The sequence below is a fragment of the Molothrus ater genome, chromosome Z (genome assembly GCF_012460135.2).
Source record: "Molothrus ater isolate BHLD 08-10-18 breed brown headed cowbird chromosome Z, BPBGC_Mater_1.1, whole genome shotgun sequence".
Lineage (NCBI taxonomy): Eukaryota > Metazoa > Chordata > Aves > Passeriformes > Icteridae > Molothrus > Molothrus ater.
The window spans coordinates 65,562,590-65,575,486 of NC_050511.2; the positions used below are offsets into that span (position 1 = coordinate 65,562,590).

At 39.0% G+C, this 12,897-nt stretch overlaps 1 protein-coding gene across 1 annotated transcript in view; it reads left to right on the forward strand.

The window, feature by feature from the left end:
• RAD23B (RAD23 homolog B, nucleotide excision repair protein) overlaps positions 1-12,897 on the forward strand; it is a 35,672-nt gene that overhangs the window by 6,658 nt on the left and 16,117 nt on the right. The window contains exons 2-4 of the mRNA XM_036402888.2: positions 5,786-5,867; positions 8,355-8,434; positions 10,654-10,901. Of these exons, the coding sequence (XP_036258781.1) occupies positions 5,786-5,867; positions 8,355-8,434; positions 10,654-10,901 (410 nt within the window). The remainder of the gene's footprint in view (positions 1-5,785; positions 5,868-8,354; positions 8,435-10,653; positions 10,902-12,897) is intronic.

The following is a 12,897-nucleotide window of genomic DNA, read 5'->3' on the forward strand; positions in this document are numbered from 1 at the left end:
AAGAGCAAGCCCTTTGGAGCAAAATCTTTTGTCCTTGTCTAACTATGACTTTTCTCAAAGCCTGGGAGAAACACGTTAGCTTGCTACAGAAAAGATGAAGAGTGGTACAGAATTATAATGCAGATTTGAAAACAAACCCTCTGAGCAGCATTTGTTCTCCAAGAGAAGCAGTTCAGCAGAGCTAGGTTGGCAGTGAGGTTCTTTCAGAGTTGGTCTCTTCACAGTTCTTCAATTCATTTGATGAGAATTTGATTACAAATTAACAGAAGCATGATGTCACTGAAAAACACAAGGTTGAATATTGGTACCTATTGGTCTGCCTAATTGAGGGTCAGACTTTGGTAAACAGCTCTCAAATGAGCAGCATGGATTAATTGTAATTTGGTTCATTAAAAGGTGAAGCCCTGAAGATCATAGATCCCGAAACATCCAGGGAGAGTAGTGATGCTCTTCTTCAAGTGTGCTGGCCACCTGTTCCCAAGGACAGTGAATTTCTACCTTTGGAAAGAGGTGCCTGGAGCCTGTGGAAAACTGTGACTCTGACATGAAACTAAATAGACCTGCTTGGTTTAGCTCAAAGTTTTGGTGAAATTATGTAAATGTTTTACACTGGCAAGCATCAGTGGATGTGGGAAGGCTACTCATGCTTGAATGATATCATCACGACAAGAACAAATCAGTATTAATAGTCTATGAGTTAACTTGGGGTGGAATCTAGCAAAAGACTTCCAATATCAGAGTAAACTTTGTAGCAGCCTCGTGGTAGAGGTAGCAGGCAACCTTGTCTGTGGGTGCATCAGATTCCTGATGGAGATCATGGTGTGGAAGATGGGTTTGTGGCTTGATGTCAAAAGAGATCCATTCCAGCTTTATATTCAGTTTCTCCCAACATCTCAAGAAATTCAGCAATTTGTCTTGCCCGTGTAATTATACATTAAAACTGATGAAAGTACACTGTTCACCCTTTCATTAGGATTTATGAAATGAGTCTCTGAATAAACTGATGATTCTTGCCTCTTCTGTGTTAGCATTTAAATGAGGTGGGAGAAATGAAAATCGGTGTGTGAGAGGGAAGGGGGGAGGGTGTGTGATCAATGGGAGCTGCTTGCCTGGGTGGAACCCAGCATGCCCTGCTTGCTTAGCTGGCAAAAAGTGACTGCAAAGAGCAACTGGGAAACTCAGCACTGGTGATTTCATGAAGAAACCCATTTTTAGATGCAGTTGATGACTGGTATTTCTTTGGAAGACCTCAGTTTTTCAGTTAGGAGTCAGTCAGCTCTAGCTCTTTATTAAACAGATTGCAGGGCATAATGGATTCTCGGGGACGTTGCGTTCAGTTTCTGAGTAGTAGGGAGAGTTTCACCTCTGAGTTCGTAGGGGGACAGAAGAAAGTCATCTTGGCTTGTAAGTGTGCTGTTTCTGAATCTTCTGGGTAAAGTGTTTGTAGATGAATTGATGCTCATTCTTAAAGTTATTGCCATGAAGTAGAGGCTCTGTTTATTGTGCTGTGAAATTTTATAAGCGTAGAGGAAAAATGGGATTTGGTGAGGTCTGAAATACATTTTGAACCCTAATCAGGTTGACTAAAGCTACAAAGCCTGAAGGTTTGGTTTATGGATCTGTATTTATGAGTAAAATAAATCATAATCTATGAATTATTTCTCAGTTTGATGGATCAGTGTGCTGGGTGTGCTTCCCCAAAATTAATTTTCACTTAATAACCAATGGTGGTGCTGGAGTTAGGTTCTCAGCAACCTAATTTGCTAGAGGCAAAGTTTAGGATGTTACTTTTTTCAGCCTTTCACTGCACCAGCAGCTGGAAGATGCAGTTGTATTTTCTGAAAAGCATTGAGAGGGCCTCTCTCTCTCTCTTTCTCTCTGTTTTTTAATTCCTCCTTGAAAATGGGGCATCTATAGTTTAAATCTAAATTAAAGTGGATCATACTACTGTCTGACATACAGGTTGCTGCACCGTTACGCATTTTCCTCTCTTAGCAGAATTAATGGCACAGTTATTTCTCACTATGCCTTTAATCACTCCAGTTGGAACTGCAAGGGGAAATTCTCTGCCACTGGAATGTTACTGCTAAAATTGATGTATCTGATCTTATCTATTCCTTTCTTTTTTCCCTGAGAATTAGTATTGTATCCTCTGCAAATGATGTGTTTCTGGCCTCCTAGGCTAGGCAGTGATGAAAGCCAGAAGATAGGAAAGCATTATTTTAGCCCGAGTGTTTTCTTGAACCTGTCTCTAATAGGAGAATGATGAAGTCTGCAGCTGACTGTATTTTCTTGCAGGTTCAGGCTCTAGTAGTTAAGAGTTGGTTTAAGTCCTTTTGTTTGTTCCTTTGAATAGTTGTGATCCAATCAGTTAATTGTATTCATTTGAGACAGGACAGATTCCCTTATCTAAATCACTGTTCTTTATAAAGCAGTTAAGCAATGCTCTGAAATGTTTTTGAATGTAATCTTGAAATTACTTGACTATTTGATGGTATTTTCAGTTTTAAAGGAGCAACTTGAATGACATGACAGAATTTTAAATTTGTGATTAGGAGCCCATGGTAGAGTACTGTCAGTCACCATAAGATATTGAGTATCTTTGGATGGCAAAAGTTCACAGTAGAGTGAATGTCCATTTAAATGAGAGACCCATGTAAATGATCTTCCCCTTTGCAAATGGCAGTGTCCCTGGGCATAGATGGCAAAATACTGTAAATTGGCTCAGTTATGTTAAGCTTAAATTTCTTTTAGATTTCTGTAAGCTGTCAGCCAGAGAACAGAAGTAATTTAGGATATAATCTGTTCTTAAACTGATTGATGCATGTGGCAAGAATACAGGCAGAGAATAAAGACCAGCACTGAAAACTGTAACAGACTTTTCTCCTCAGGATTTCCAGTCTTTTCAAGAATTAAGAAGTTAATGGTGGCCCCTGTATTGGCAAGCTTTAGCCAAAGATTATATCTGTTCTCTAGGAGAAAATCTCTAGTCTGTTTTTATGTTCAGAACCACTGTGGTTCTGTAACCTCATGGTGTTATTTGCATTGATAACCATTTCTCTGAGGCAATAAATACCAAACTCCTTCACGTGGATTCAGTTACTGCATAGTAATTAGCACATGTCTTTAGTCTGTCCTGACCTAGACCACCACAATAATAAAAATTATGTCAGTATTAGTATGCAGAGAGGGTTTTTGGGTTGTGGAAGGGGCCTGTACAGCTGAAGCACAGCCACCTGAATATCCAACAAGGCTAAAACTGCCCGTGGGTGCTGAGTTAGTTTTCCTAGGTGTAATCCTGTGGGATATTATGGGACTGTGTGCTCTTGGTGGTGCTCAGCACATGAAGGATGTGGACCTTTAGGTCCAGAGGAGGCCATGAAGGTCTTCAGAGGGTGGAACACCTCTTCTATGGAGACAGGCTGAGAGAGCTGTGCTTGTCCGGGCTGGAGAAGGGAAGGCTCTGGGGAGATCTTGGAGAACCTGCCAGTGCCAAACAGAAGGTTCTTTATAAGAAAGATGGGAACAGACTTCTTAGCAGGCCTGTTAAGAGTAGATGTAAGGAAGGAATTTTGTACAGTGAGGATGGTGAAACACTGGAACAGATTCCCAGAAATTTTTTTTTTTTCTCATTTCCCTTGGCTCTATGGTGTAAATGGAAGTTTGCCTATGTCTGGAGATGAATGCCACCTGCCAGAGGGATGAAAGCATAGTCCTGTTTGTTGCAGACTTTAAGGAAGGGGGGATGTTTTGGGAGGTTTTGGAAGAGGGCAGTGCCTCAGGTCGCTTGCAGTACATCAATCACAGCACAGTAATAACAAGGGGAAATGCTACATGCAGGTGGTCAGCAAAGGCAAATAAATTGTTGGATCCTCCTACAGTAAATATCTTAACTCCTTTTCATGGATCCAATTATTGTGTAGTAAATCAACGTGTGTATTCAGTGTATCCTGACCTGGACTGTTTGCTGTTCAAACATTTATGTTTGAAAGAACACATCTTGGTTTTGTTCTCTGTGGGAAAAAGACTGTTGTCTGGAATAAAACAATAGAAAACAAAGGAGACTAACTAGACATTTGAAGCCAGTACCTTGATTTATGCAGTGGACATGAAACAAACTTTAATTTTCTCCCTGAAAATAGATTATGCACGTTAGTCACATTGCAATATTTCTTACAAATCTATGGCAAACCTGGTACCTGGGTATAAAAGAAGTAGTCTGGAGTCATTATCTTTAAGTGATTGGTATAAGAGCATAAGAATACATAAGGAGAGTGTTAAAAAGTAGACATTTGCACACATAACAGGCTTTTAACATGATTCAAGGGATTTGCCCTAGTGCATGCAGGACTTTAACTGAAGTTATGTGAAGTATTAGACATTATTAAAGTTTAGGGAAAAAATCCTTGATGGCTTATCTGTGGTGAAGGAGATTGTTCAGTAGCAGCGTGAGTCACTTCCATCCTTAAAACTGGGGAGGAATTAACAAGCTCATATTTTTAATTTTCAAGAAAATATGCTTTAAAAATAAATGTAAATCCAAGGATGGGACAGATTGTTGTAAAGTAAGTGCGTGAGAATGCTGATTATTTCAGCAAACTACTGTCAAGTTTGATTATCCTCAGGACTTATGGGTGGCAGTGAGCTGCTCTCAGTTTTGCTGTGGGAGAGCAACTGCCTGGTTGGAGACTAATTCCAAAGCATTTGGCAGGTGCTGGGATGGCATGCATGGTACAAAATACCAAAAGCATCCTTTCTTCATCTGCTGGGGAAAAAGAGCTGGCTCCCTATTTTTGTTTAGTACCATAGAGGGAAGCAATATGTTGCATTCTGTATCCTTGAAGAGCTTTATGAAATAGATTTTTTGAACGTTCAGGAAAAAAAACCAAACCCAACCTTTGGAAGGTGGTGTTAGCTTGTAGTAATAAGCTCATAGCAGATTGGTTGTCTTTGTTTTCTCTGTGCTGGGAGTGTCTGCAAAAAAAGCAAGAAGAATTGACTGTGTGTGCAGGTAGTTTGTCTTAAAACATGACTGCAGATGTGTCAGTGCAGGAATGCTCTTACAGGAGCTTGCTTTACCTCCTCAGGGTAGCATTACAGAGCCTTCCTGGAGAACTGAGACCATTCTCATGTATGACAGCAACTAGCAGGGCCACTTGAGCTATTGGTGCTGTGAAAGTGTGGGTGATGCATCAGTGCAAGCAAGTAAATGTATAGGCTTAGAATTGCTGTGTGAAGCTCCAGAAATTGTGGTGGAGAGGAAGGAGTTGAAAACAATTTATGTAAGATAAGCTTCTGAACATTTTGCACAAGTCTTTGCATATGGGGAGTTCAAGGTTGGATGTCATGGTGATCTTACAAAAAAAAAAAAAAAAAAAAAACAACCCAGGCATTCCCTGAAGAGTGGTTATGATGATGAAAACCTTCCTCTCTGTTTGTAGCAGCTGTATCCTCTGCATTCAGGGAAAGAACAGGGCAAATGGGTCAAGAGATGAAAACATTTTTGCTCCCCAAATTTCTTAATTTACTTTTTCACTGTGTTGTACACTCATACAAATAACTTCACATGGAAGAATTAATTAGCTGATTTGATTCTGCACAGGAGACTATTTGGGAAAGGGGCATGTTGCTCTGCAAAGTGGTTACAGTGACATTCTGAAGGCTGATAAACTTGACATAATCAAGGCATGATTGAAACTACTCTTCAGTATTTAAAACTTGAAGTATACTTAATTAGGTTTGTACTGTGAACTTTGTTTTCATTAAGACTGTTTTTGTGCTTTAGGTGAAGGCACTGAAAGAGAAGATTGAATCAGAAAGGGGGAAAGATGCCTTTCCAGTAGCTGGCCAAAAACTAATTTATGCAGGTAATGAATATTCTGAAGATAACTTATCTGAACATGCTTTATTTTATGTTGTTGTTTGACTTGGATGTGAATGTTAAGTCTTCTAAGAATTCTAAGAACTGAAGTACAGACAGGATAAAAAACCTCACTAACACAAAAATTAACTCAAAGGGAACTCTTGATTTTGAATTAGAATTTTTTAGGTTTTAATGCATGTGTGTCATCTTTTCTCTTGTAACATGATGTCTTAGGGATATGCTGGGTGAAGAAGAAATAGCTTTTTTTTTACAAAAATTCAGGATTTAAGCAGGTAAAAGCTGCTGTTCTGGTTTAATTCTTTTATTTTTCAATTTATACTGTGTATAGCTGAAGCATTGCTGTATATACCACAGAGAATCAAAAACTAGATTATTTCTTTTGGATTGACAAAACAAACCCACCACCAAATCCTTGCTGTACAAAGGTACTTTCAATAGTTTTAAGCTCTGTCACTAGAAATGTGCATTATGTACTAGCAAAAAGCAGGCTAATGTCAGTTAAAAACATGAAATTAACTTTATTTGAGCTTTATTTTACTTGCCTTGTTCATTCTGGTGCTAATACAGAAATCCATTTTTTTTGTTCTTACTTCATGTCAGAACTTTGGTGCTATTCCAGTACCCCGTCTGGTGTTTTTTTTTTCTCTAAAACCGGGTTTGAAAGAAGCTTTGGTGGACTTTTCACTTTTGTCATGTACTGCTGTGTAACAAGTGTTGTCTCTTTCACTTGTGATAAGCCAAAGCCACTGTTAACAGTGGAGAGATGCTGATGGGAGAGAAGTTGTGAGTCTCTGTGTTTGTATAGCTCCTCTGGACCACATCTCATAGCAAGTTTTATGTCCCTGGTACTTCAGTGGGGGCAGTGCATGCCAGGAGCATGAACGTGGAAGTCTCATGCACAACCAAGAAATGTGAACCAGGCAGAAGGCTTTGTGCAATGTGTGTGACTGCGTGGCAGTCTTAATATTGTGTTACTGTGATTGCAAAAATCAGAGATTGCATAAGATTCTGTGACATGACTCGAGTGTTTTGTGAAGTCAGAATGTACCTGCAGCATTGAATAACCCTCACAAGCAGTAGGAAATATAGGAAATAAGATTGAGAATATAACATTATACAAAGACAGATTCTCTTTTTTTTCTTTTTCTTGGACAAGAGATACGAGGGTATATTGATGACATTTTTACTTTTATTAAAATGAACTGTAGAATTTTCATAGTTTGGTAAAGCAAAGTGATACCCCCAGCTGACTTTGATTAGAGGGGCTCTGATTGTCCATTGTGTTGACATCTGAATTAGGGTGAGCTCTAGAAATCCTGAGAGTGGTGGGTTCTGAGAAGACAGGATGTCTGTATATATATTTTCATAAAGTATATATATATTATATTGCAAACACATTCATTAAAGCCTTCCCTGAAGTGCCTATAAAAATTGTGAGTAAACCCTTGTAGGTTCTGAGTCAGATGCTACAGGTATTGCTATTACTGCACTATGTGTAATACTTCCTTGAATATTTGACCTGCAAGACTGGTGGAACCAGTCGTTTGTGTTCTGAGTGCCATAAAGTGTATGTGTTGCTTGATTTCCCTGCAATCATCAGGATGTGTCCTTCTGGTTGCAGTCCACCAGAGAGGTTATGAAATGGAAGTAGTCTGTGGCACATCTTCAGAAAATTAATCAGTTTAAATTGTAAAATATTCCCTGAAAATTCTGTAGTAGAAATCAGTGCTATAAAACTCACTGAAATACAGACTTGCTTTTCTGATTTGTGGTGCTATCTCTAAGTCAGCTTATTCTAAGAAAAGGCAAAGAGTGTGTGGTTGACTGTGTTCCTAAGTTCTTGTAGAAGTGATGCAAATCTATTTTGTCACAGTACCACCTCTGCGTAGGAAACATCAAAAGTCGTAGTATAACAGAAGTTTCTGGGTTTGTCTGATAACTTTTTCATCCTTCTGTCCAGGTGGCAAGTTATGGAATGGTTCTAGCTTTTTCTAATGTTTTAGCCTTGCAAATTGTTAAAGTTGCAAGGTCACACACTTGTTATTGCCGGTAATGCTCTTATCTGAAGAGCAAATGGAAGATAAGTAGAAAGGAATTTCCCTTACTGTGTAAGCAGACATAAGTTACTTGGTTAAGCTTTTTGTCTGTTAATGCTTTTCCTCTGTATTACGTGTATCTTTGTTACAGATCTTTCCAGATTCCAGTGAATCTTTCCAGACTTCATGCTTTTATTTTAAATGGCTTTAAAGCATCTGCAACACTTAGGGCAGCAGCCCTCAAGCTATCCACTACTCTGTACATCACATGAGGAAAACTGTAGCTCTGCTGCCAAAGCTTAATGGCCACACTGCTTTTCGTTGAATTAACAGTTATTTGTAATCTGCATAAAACATGTTTTCTTGAGGGAATCCCAAGATCATTTATTGATTTGTTAAACAGCTTCTTAATTTCTGCCTGTTTAATTTCCCAGGTAAAATCCTTAATGATGAAACTGCTCTTAAAGAATACAAGATAGATGAGAAGAACTTTGTGGTGGTTATGGTGACAAAAGTGAGTAATCACTTCTTTTGAGTAGGAATCTTCATTAATTTAATTCTAATTTTTTCTTGTGATGAGTAGTTGTATATATCCATTCTAAAAACCAGTGGAATTTCATCATAAGCAAATTCAGATCAACAGTAAAAAGCTTGTGTGAATAGATAAAAAATATTGCTTCATAGTCTTGGTTTGCCTAGGCTGATTTTTACTTTTGCTCTGAGCTGAATGTTTGTATTAAAGAAAAAAATTGCCAATGGTTCATTTTACTGTTTATTCTTTCATGTCTCTCTGTTATTTTTTTCCCTTTTATTATTAAAAGGACGAAGGCAACCTAGGTAGTTTGTGGTTGAATCTTCTGTATGGAGCTCTTCCAGCCTTGCCATGTTGCTTTTCTTAGTTCATGGCTTTTTCTCCTGTCAAACTCAACAGCATAAACCAGTAGAGACAGGATACATCTGGCAGTAAACAAACCTGTGGGTTTTGAAAGCCTGCAAGTGCAATTTATAGGGAATGACTGTGACACGTGTTTGAAGTATTTCTTTTCTGAACCACTTGTCAGGCTGCTTCCAGGAATCAAGCCACTGCTTTTCCAGGCATTCCAGACCATTGCGATCTGAATCAAACTGGCTTCATTTGTGTTTTGGAATATTAAATTAATTTTGAAGCTCGAGTTCCTCCTCCTAACAACGAAAACATGTTTTCTGATGGCCCTTATTTCTATCTAGTAATAGTAAACATAATTAAACCAGTGGGCTTGTTAAAAATAACTGTTGTTGCTGTCTTCCTGAATGAACAGCTTCCTAATTTGTGGTTTGCTGCAGGGACATTTATCAGTACAAGAAAACAGGTGCAGATGAGTTGTCAGAGTCCAGTTTTTCATTTTCTTGATAGCAGAAGGCTCCAGAAGAGAAGTTGTGCAACTGCCACTCCTGGAAGTGTTCACAAAATGTGTGGCTGTGATACTTAGGGACACTGTTTAGTGGTGTGTGTGGCAGTACTGGGTTAGTTTCAATCATTTTAGAGGTCTCCTCAACAATTCTATGATTCTAAAGGCAGATCTCTGTGAAGAACTGCTAAATTCAGTATATTCTGATAATAAAGGACCTGTACTTTGGGCATTTCTTCAGTCTTACAATCTTTTTGCTAGTCTTGGAGCTCAATTGCCCTTTCCTGATTCTGTTGTGGGTAAGACATGCCCAGTCATGTAGGCAGAGATTGCTAACTTTGTCTGATGCTCAGGCGTTGTTGCATTAAGGGTTTAGGAATCCAGCAGAAAATAACCCCCCTTGCATTCCTACTGTGTCAGTGTTTTTCTCTGAGTGCCTATTAAAATGTTATTTGCTCTGCCCATCATGTTGGAAGCTATTAATTCTTGAGCTTTACCTCTCCTTGCAGACAAAAGGAGGAAGTAAATGTTTTCTTCTTCAAGCAGGCAATGTCTGAAAGTGGTGGTGCACCTTGAATAAGTAGTTTTGTTAAAGTTCAGCTATTTCTCTTGGAAAGGCAAAGATTGGGGTCAGCTTTGTAAGCCCTTGGGGCTATTTCTGTATAATGGGATTAATACTGCATCCAAGAAAAATTCAGGTTGCCATTAGAGATGTGAAGATTATTTCACAATTGCATACAAGTATTATTCACTCCAAATATTCTGCTGTAAATTTGGTAGTCCTTCATTCTGCTGTATCCTTGATGCTTACTTCATGAACTGAAGTATTTGAGATGTTATTTTAGTGCTCTGAATGCAAAGATTGCATAACCGAAACATGTTGCAGGTGAAGTTTAATTTTTTTTCTCATCTTGTGTTCCAGCAAACATAATGAAATGTGATTTCTGTCCTAATCACTTTTTTCCACATCTGAGTGGTGAGAAAAGCTTATGCTTGTTCTGCAGATGTTTTTTGGCAACTCTCTTGGTTTCTTCTGGAAAATGTGCTTTTGTAAAACACAGGATTGTTTTTGTATTTAAAATATTGTTGCCTGTAAATATTTAGATCTTTGCATTTCACTTTATCCTCAGAGTGTGAGCGCTCAGGTGTGTGAGTACCTCAGTGACGCTCTCAGTTGCTTGTTTAAACACAGTGAAGGGCGAGAGAGAATTAATGTCTTGCAACATTTTAATGTTGTGCTTGATGTTGAGGCAGCGACAGCAAACACAAATGGTCTTAGCAGAACTCAGAGAGCCGTGGATTTATGATCTTTGTTCTGTGCCTGAACTCTTTTGTCCTCCTGTAGCCCAAAGCAGCAGCTGGAGTGACTCAGCCGTCAAATGCCACTTCCACTGTTGGCTCAACAACTGCAGCTCCCACAGCAGTTGCTGCACCAATCCCTGTTCCTGCCCCTGTGCCAGCTCCTGTCCCTCCATCACCAGTACCAGATGCAGTGGCTTGTGAACCAGCACCTGTGAGTGCTCCGAAAGAGGAGAAGCCAGAAGAAAAACCACCTGAGGCACCAGCTGCTCTCAGTCCATCATCAATTGACAGGTATGGATAAGCCTCCAAAAATGGGTTCCTCTTTCTGTTGCTTCTAGTTTTGATTTTAAGTTTTTATTACGGTGTTAGGCCAGTCACTCTCTCCATTCTATATAATTTTTCTTCTTTCTTGACTGTAATTTCAGTCTCTGACTCAAGTATGATATTACTGATTGTGAGAAGCACCTCTTCTTGCTTGTGCCTTCTGTGGGAAGTGTGGTCTTGGGAACAAACCTGTGGAGGGGAGAGTTAAATGACACAAGATTTGAGCTCTTGTTAGGCATTTCAGAGTTGCTATCGTGCAAGTTTCTTTTCAGGCTGAGGATATTCACCTGCAGCGGGCGTCTACTGCTCACAAAGCTCTTGAATTCTGAAGAGAAATGTGTCCTGTCATGCTCATAACCTGATTGTGCTTTTGATGATGTTGGTCAGAGTCAAACCATAAATTCCTTATTGCTGTATGAGTCTCTTAATTTTTGCAAAGAGCTTTTTCTTCCAAAATGTAGGATGTGGTATTGCTCTTAATCATGTAATGCCTTAAAGCTACAAGGTTGGGTTTTTTTTTTCCCCTGAATGTTCTTTGACCCATCTGCAGGTAATTAATTGTGAAACCTGGGAAAACTTATCACCTCAATTTTCTACAGTTGAGAAAATCAAGTGGAATTTAGAGGTTTCATCCCTGTTGTATGCTGTTGCCTTTTTTTGCTTAAGTTGCTGAAGTACTGTGTGGGATTAAAATGTTGTTAACTGGAATTTAATGGCCCCTGAAGTGCTGCATAGTATCAAATCTTCATTTTTCATGCTCTGGCTTTTAATTATTTATGTGTTTTTTCTGGGAATACTGGTGCACAATACAGTATTTTTAAAGTGATTGTATTTAACCACCAATGAATACTGATTTGATGATAACAAAGCAAAACTTGCAATTGCCTAATGTCTTGAAAAACTGATCACAAATTTCTTGCACTAAATACAGACATTGATGTTTTAATTTTGCAGTTCTGAGAAACGGGTATCTCTTAGAAATGGAATGCAAATGAAGTTTCATTTATCAGTCAAATTAACTTAGTTGTTAAAAAATACTAATGAGTGGGGTTATTTTCTTTTTTTTTTTTTCCCTGCTCAGTTTGTCCAGTGGGTTCAAAGATCAATCTGTCGTACTGAAATAGTGTTTTTCATGTAGAGATTGCAGTTTTGTAAAACTGCAGTAAGGGACCCTCAGTGTACACACTTGACAGGGAGAAACAAAATAATTTAACATAGACATCAAAGTTATTACCTGCCTTGAAACAGTGAATACTGTTTTCTTCTGATTTGCTTTAGAAGCTAAATTACTAAGGCAAGATTTATTGACCCAAGGCCAGGCCAGCTGGCGTCCTGCTTTGTCTTTGATCTTTTTTTGATTGTAAATCTTAACTACTGACAGATTCTAATGAAGCATTCTTGTTGGAACAAATTATTTCTTGCACAGATCTTACAGAGATCTTGCTAAGTTCCTTGCTGGATTTTTAGTGGCATCTTCTGAAAACATTCAGATCAATCTGATGATCTTTCACTTGCTGGTAGGAGTTGCCAGCTCTGGTAGCCTGATAAATGTGAGGCTTCTGCAGCTCCAAGTCCTCAAGTCTATCATGTTATCAAGACTGTGTATTCCCAAAATATACACACAATATGGATATACCTATAAATATATGTCTGCCTGCTTAGGTCAGCTCAGGCAGGAAAAATCCCAGCACTCATGCAAGATACATCAGCCACATCCTCTCCCCCTCTGGCTGTTTAGAGCCAAGCCCACTACTGCAAAATGAAAATGTACAAAACTCAAATGAAAAATATGAATTTCTCTTTTGATAGCTGGCCCCTTAGAGGTTGCCAAGTTTTTGGTACCAGGGCATGGGGACTGCCTGAGCCCTGCCACCCCATTCCAGGCCCTGATACTCAGATTCCCACTGCACATGCGCACACACACACACACCCACACGCACAGAGAGCTCACCCAGGAACTGGC